The following is a 7,074-nucleotide window of genomic DNA, read 5'->3' as shown; positions in this document are numbered from 1 at the left end:
GTTGCATGGTGTGATCCATTATGAGTATCCAGAATTTTTCCAGTTTTCTTGGCACAGAATGCTTTGTATTCTAGATGATTTCTTAAAAGCAAGCATTTTAAATCCTGCAAACTGATATCAATATTTACTGTACTAAGATTTTTTTCTCTGTCACCTAGTGTCTCTAAATTATATACTTACACAGCAGAGAAACTGGATTGCTTCTGTATATAAGAGTACTTCCATATAAATGCCATTATGAGCATTTGATAGTTTATCTTGTAGGAGGCATTCTTACATGTAATAATGAAAAATCTCGTATGACGAATTCATGAACTATGTATGTATTTGACTCCCCCAAATACATACAGTACTGATGTTAACCATCCGTAAAAGCTAGTTTATAAGTATTATTGTATTTTTTCATAGAAACATTTGGTCTAAGCAGTGCCACTAGAGTCGGATTTATTTCAATGCCATTGAACGATCAATTGCATCTACTCTAAATAAACTGTAAAATTACCCAATCTACTCTTTGTATTATTGAACAAAATACATTACAGTTGTCCACTTTGGATTTCACGTGGGCTGGTTCTTCACGATGCTTCTAGAACTCAGTCCAGCAAAATTAGAGGAAAAGACTTTAGGATTTTGCTTAGCCCTCTGCCCTCCGTTGCTACCCACCTGCCCCCATTTTGAGGGACTTGTTTTCAGCGTGAATTCATGGTTTGATTCCACTTGGAGCAGAATGTCACTTCCCAAAAGTGACATTTCACTTGTTTTAATTGAACTCAGGGCTGTTTTCACTAACTCTTTTAATCAAAATTCAAGCGGTATCTTTAACTTTCAGTATTTTCCACAGAAAAATCAAAAACGTCTCATTTTTGAGTCTTGCAAATGACATGTCGTGGAAAAGACTGCGTTCCACGTAGCAGGTTTGTTTTATTTGCTTGCAGACACAGGGCTCAAAGTCCGGCGCTACTTTGGGGGACTGTTGACAGTGCCTTTAAACAGTTTTTGTTGTCAGCTTCTGGAAGCATTCCGGCAGAACAGCTCTCCTCGACTTTAAAGAGGACAATTTGGAGAAACAGCTTCCACTGCCCAGGTGTGGAGGTGAGACAGGGCCCGCTGAGGAGAAAGTGTGATCAGGATCAACACACACTGAATGCGACGTAGTAAAAGGGACCCTTTCCTCCGTTTGAAGATTTTCCTAAAAACGGTTGTTTGGGCTCCTCTCGGAGATCGCCTGTTCATCCTCGATGGCCTTTCATAAACTCCTGGATCAAGTTGGAGGGCTGGGCAGATTCCAGATCCTTCAGCTCATTTTCTTATGTATCTCCAGCCTCATAGTGTACAGTCATATTCTGTTGGAGAACTTCACTGCAGCCGTTCCTGATCACCGCTGCTGGGTCCACATCCTCGACAATGACACCGTCTCTGCTAATGGCACCGGGCTGCTCAGGCAGGATGCCCTGCTGCGAATCTCCATCCCACTGGACTCGAACCTGGAGCCGGAGAAGTGTCGCCGCTTCCTCCACCCTCAGTGGCAGCTCCTTCACTTGAATGGCACCTTCTCCAACACCAGCGAGCTGGACACGGAGCCCTGCGTGGACGGCTGGGTGTACGACCGAAGCTCCTTCTCGTCCACCATCGTGACGGAGGTAAGAGGCCCCTTCACGTGGTCTGGGAGTTTATCACACAGTGACATCCGTGCTTTAAGCCTTTAGTCATTACGTCGGTGCTCATTCTTCATTCCTTCAGCGAATACCGATGACTTCCCTATTAAATGTCAAGCTCCTGCATCAACGGTGAGACTAATGAATTCAAAAATAGACATAACCTTACTATCGTGTGGCTTTTATTTTTAGGAAGGCCAAAGATTAAGCAAGTAATTTAGGTGATGTGTTAACAACGTTATACGAGGTCAGAAATGCTCAGCCTTGCTTGTAAACTAGAAACGTCTGGGGAGTTGACGAAACGCTGCAAGCACAGACTGTGCCCCAGAACAGCCGCCTGAGGAGATTTGTGGTGACACTCTGGCACCAGCACATTTTAAGGCTCCTCATATGATGGCACTCTGCAGCTAAGCTCGAGAACCACTTAGCATGGAAGACAAGAAGGCATTAATGCAGCCAACAGGTTCAGAGGAGGCTTCCTATCAGAAGTTATATTTAAACCGAGACCTGAATAACAAAGTAACAAAGGTTGGCTAATGCAAAAATGAGGAGCCGGAGAGGAAGGGGGGGCCTGATATAAAGAAACTTGAAAGTCATTTAAGCTGTTTCGATTTGATTTCTACTGAGGGGTCATAAGTGGCTGTGAAGCTCTGATGTAATGATGTCCTTCCCTTCCAGTGGGACCTGGTGTGTCAATCTCAGTCACTGAAGTCAATGGCCAAATTCTCATTCATGGCTGGAATGCTGATGGGAAGCATCATATCTGGTCATTTATCAGACAGGTGAGTGTCTCTGGATCACGGCTCTCTCTTTACTCTGGGGTATTTTCATGCATTCATGAATTATTCTTCCGTTAAGAAACATTTATTACAAATTATACTGTCCTGGGGTCTCCTAGGCCTCCAGAGACCTAGAAACACAAATGGAGAATCACACTCAGTGTGATGAGCGCTATTTTGTTGGCTGTGAGCTTTATGTACAGGATCCAGAAACAACATCTCTATTAGACATGGTGGCATTTTATGATAGGGTTTGGACAGGAGGTGCCACAACATGTAGTTTAGAAAGATATTACCTGTAGGAACAGGGAGGAAGATGTATTATGACACAGATATATAAAACAACATTTCAGGCCATGGCCAGGAGGCCACTTCAGTCCCTCCTGGACCCTGGGAGGCTAATGCTTATGGATTTTCAGAGCATGGTCTTCTCCAGAGTGATGGGGAGACATTTCTATTAAACTTGTGGTGTCCATAGCAATGTCTCTTAGTGGTTTATAGAAAAATCATTCTGGTAACCTTAATTTTTGTTCTGGAAAACATAGCTCTTTAATGGTAAGTTTTTCAACCATGTAAGGGAATTAATTGAATGCAGCTGCTGGCGCCATTTATGGTTTTAGAAATCGGAGTACCCTATGCCTAACAGTACTATTTCCGAATTAAAGAGCCAGCCACTGCCACCACCCAAACACGCCTCCTCTGAGGCATATGGGGAATTAAGGTGTCCCTTACCACCTACCAGTGTCATGTCATCTGTTATCTCAGCTGAAAACTGAGAGCTCTGAATGTGTGACAGTGACTGTAACTTATAAAAGTGTTCAGAGTCAGTGTTCATTCCTGACAGTTCTTTAACACAAAACTATCCACCTTACAGCAATAACAATAAAACCATAGATTTATGGCTGATTGATTTTCGAAAAAGGTTCCAAGATTATTCAGTGGGTAAGCACGGCCCCTTCAACGAATGAATGGTGCTGTGACAACTGGATATTCACAAGCAAAAGAATGAAACTGGACCTTTAACAAATATTGACACAAAATGTATTAATGACTTAAATAGAAGAGCTAAAACCATAAAAGTCTTAGAAGAAAACAGAATAGGGTGAATCTACATGACTTTGAGTTTGGCAATGGATTCTTAGATATGACGTCAAAAGCATGAGTAACAAAAGAAAATATAGATAGATTGGACTTTATCAAAATTAAAAACTGTACATCAAAGAATCAAGAAAGCAAATGAAGCAAATGAAAAGATAACCTATGTAATGGGAGATAATATTCGTAATTATATATATGGCATAAAGATGGGCAGATAGATCAATGCAATAGGGTTTAATATCCAGAATATATAAAGAACTCCCACAACTCAACAGTAAAAAGACAAAGAATCAAATTTTTAAATGGACAAAGGGCTTAAATATACATCTCTTGAAAAATATATACAAATGTTACATAAACACATGAAAAAGTGCTTAATATGTTCTTAAAAATGCAAATCAAGTCTACAGCCATGCCACCCTGAACACGCCCGATCGCGTCTGATCTTGGAAGCTAAGCAGGGTCGGGCCTGGTTAGTACTTGGATGGGAGACCATCTAGGAAGACCAGGTGCTATAGGCGGTCAAAAAAAAAAAGCAAATCAAAACTAAAATAAAATGCCACTTCACACCTAATGGGGCGGATATAATGATGATGATGATGATGATGATAAGAACATGTATTCATGAGAATGTAGAGAAACTGGAACTCTTGTACATTGTTTATGGGAAGGCAAAATGGTACAGGCAATGTGAAAAACACTTTGGAAATTCTTCAGAAAGTTAAATTTAGAGAAATCATATGAGCCAGCAATTCCATTGCTAGGTATAAAACCAAAATAATTGAAAACAAGGACTCAAATAGACACTTACACAACAACATCGTTGCAGCATTACTCACAATAGCCAAAGGTTGAAACAACCCAAGTGTCCATCAACAGATGAATAGATAAAATGTGATATGTACATGGAAAATTTTTCGGCCATAGAAAGAAATAAATTTCTGATTCAACTACAACATGAATGAACCATGATAGCATCATGCAAAGTAAAATAAGACAGACAAAAGAGGACAAATATTGTATGATTCCACCTACACGAAATATCTAAAATAGGCAAATTTGTAAAGAAGAAGGTAGAGTAGAAATACTGGAGGCCGGGGGGAAAGAGAATTGGGGAGTTATCACCTAATGGGTACAGAATTTTCGTTGAAGATTTTGAAAAGTTTTGACAGTAATGATGGTTGCACAAAATTGTGAATGTAATCAATAACAGTGTTTTCTACACTTAAAGTGGTTAAAGTGGAAAATTATATTTAATATCATGAAATGAAAAAGAAACACAATTAATAGAATGAGAAGACAAACTACAGACGGGGAAAAATACTTCCAAAAGACATTTCTGAAAAAGGATTGTTATAAAAAACATATAAAAAACTCTTAAAATTCAACAATAAGAGAATGAACAACCCAATTAAAAATGGGCAAAAGACTTGAGCAGACACACCACGAAAGAAGTTATACAAACGACAAATAAACATGTGAAAAAAATGCTTAACATTTTTATCACTAAGGGATTGCAAATTAAAACAACAATTTAATACTGCTGCATACCTATTAGAACGGTAAAAAAACAAAACTAAAATAAAATGCCACTGACCACACTAAATGCTGATGAAGATGTTGAGCAACAGGAATGTTCATTCATTGCCAGTGAGATCACAAAATGGTACAGCCACTTTTGAAGACGTTTTGGCAGTTTCTTATAAAATTAAGCACTCTCTTGCCATAAAATCTAGCAATCGTGCTCCCTGGTATTTACCCAAGGAGTTAAAGACTTCCATTTACACAAAGCCTGCACACGAATATTCATAGCAGCTTTATTCATAATTGCTAAAACTTGGAAGCCACCAAAATATCCGTTAGTAGGTGAATGGATAAATAAACTGTAGTCCATCCAGACAATGGAATATTATTCAATTCTAAAAGGAAATGGACTATCAGACCATGAAAAGACATGGAGAAACCTTAGATACGTACTAATAAATGAAAGAAGCCAATATGAAAAGGCTATATCCTGTGTGATTCCAATTATATGTCATTCTAGAAAAGTCAAAACTAAGGGAACAGTAAAAGGATAAGTGTTGGTGAGGAAGAGAGGGATGAATAGGCAGAGCACAGAGGTATTTTAGGGCAGCGAAACTACTCTGTATGACACCATAATGGCGGGTACATGGCATTACGCATTTGTCGAAACCCACAGAATGCACGACGCAGAGTGTACCGTGACGCAAACTATGGACTTTGAGGGGTAATGATGAGTCGTTGCAGGTTTATCTCTGTACCAAGTGTACTGCTTGGGTGCAGACTGTTAATAGGTGGGGATGCTCTGCAAGAGTGGGGGGGGGCAGGGAGAGATGCCAGAAATCCCCTGAAATCTCCTGTCTGCTCAGTACTGCAGTCAACCTAAAACTGCTCTAAACAACAAAATCTATTTTTTTTTAAAAAGCCACGAAAATTACTTTAGAAGAAGAAAGAAAAAAAAAATAAGAACACATCTCTCACAAAGCATAAAAGGATAATTATCTGTCCCCATACAGGAAATATTTGCTAATTCCTGGTATAATAGCACTCTGGGTCTCTTTGTTCATTTTTCTTAAATAATTATTTCTCTCCGTCGTCATCTTCTACAATTTCTATTGCTGTCTTCAGATATTCTCTCTCTTGTGTCTCTGTCCACATGGCTGTTAAGCCCATCCAGAGAATCTTTTTATGTCAGAAATTGTACTGTTTCAGCTCTAGGATTTCATTTATTTTGGTTTATTTGTATCACTGTCTCCGCTGAGAGTCTTTTATAAGTTGTGCTTTTCATATATTACAATAATATTTTATCTATGTCTTTGAGGATAGTTATATAACCACTTTAAAATTTTTGTTGGTTAGTTTCAAAATTTGTTTCATCTCAGGAGAAGATTAAAAATATTTTCAATCTTGGGAATAAGTTCCATTTTCTTGGTTTTTCACATACCAAGAGAGTTTGAATTATATTTTGAATATTACAAATATTAAGTTGTGAAGATTCTATTTTTCCATTATCATTCATCAATAATACCGATTCCTTCATTTTAGCAAGTAATTTTCACGCCTGAGATTGAACTGAAAACTGTTTCTTACGCAGCAGCTCCGGGCCTTTATTTCTGGAACCAGAGGCTTTTAAAAAGAATATTACGATAGAATATTTTAAACCACTTTCTTAAGCCTCCTTTAATAACTAACTGGAAGAACTAGAGTCTTGGTAGGAAAACCTTTTTAGAGGCTATCGAAGTAGTGTTTAGGAAAGACGGTGGGAGTTTGAATCAGGAAGATGCCAAATGATACCGAGTAGCTGGATTTGGGACACGATTTGTAGGTAGATGCGAAAGGACTTCCTGACGGTTCCAGATTTTTTAAGGAGGCTTTAGTGTGGCACATAGAGGACTAAGGATAATATCAACATCTTCAGCCTGAGCAAATGGATGGATTCTGATACCACTTCGTAGAATGAGGGAAGCTAGGGAATGAAGCACATGTAGAGAAGAAAGTCAAGACTTCTGTTGGACATAAGA

At 38.9% G+C, this 7,074-nt stretch overlaps 1 protein-coding gene and 1 non-coding gene across 2 annotated transcripts in view; both read left to right on the top strand.

Annotated features, from left to right (window-relative positions):
* Positions 1–1,238: 1,238 nt before the first annotated feature.
* The window catches only part of LOC102885494 (solute carrier family 22 member 9), a 22,426-nt gene continuing 16,590 nt past the window's right edge, over positions 1,239–7,074 (top strand). Inside the window, exons 1-2 of the mRNA XM_006911184.1 lie at positions 1,239–1,640; positions 2,334–2,437. Coding sequence (XP_006911246.1) covers positions 1,239–1,640; positions 2,334–2,437 — 506 coding nt within the window. The remainder of the gene's footprint in view (positions 1,641–2,333; positions 2,438–7,074) is intronic.
* Positions 3,935–4,053, top strand: LOC112479274. The gene has a single exon (XR_003046138.1). It is a non-coding gene; the product is annotated as a 5S ribosomal RNA (ribosomal RNA).

Source organism: Pteropus alecto, unplaced genomic scaffold (assembly GCF_000325575.1).
Source record: "Pteropus alecto unplaced genomic scaffold, ASM32557v1 scaffold43, whole genome shotgun sequence".
NCBI classification, from domain to species: domain Eukaryota; kingdom Metazoa; phylum Chordata; class Mammalia; order Chiroptera; family Pteropodidae; genus Pteropus; species Pteropus alecto.
Note: the sequence above shows the minus strand (reverse complement) of the source record. Positions and strands in the feature narration are given on the sequence as shown.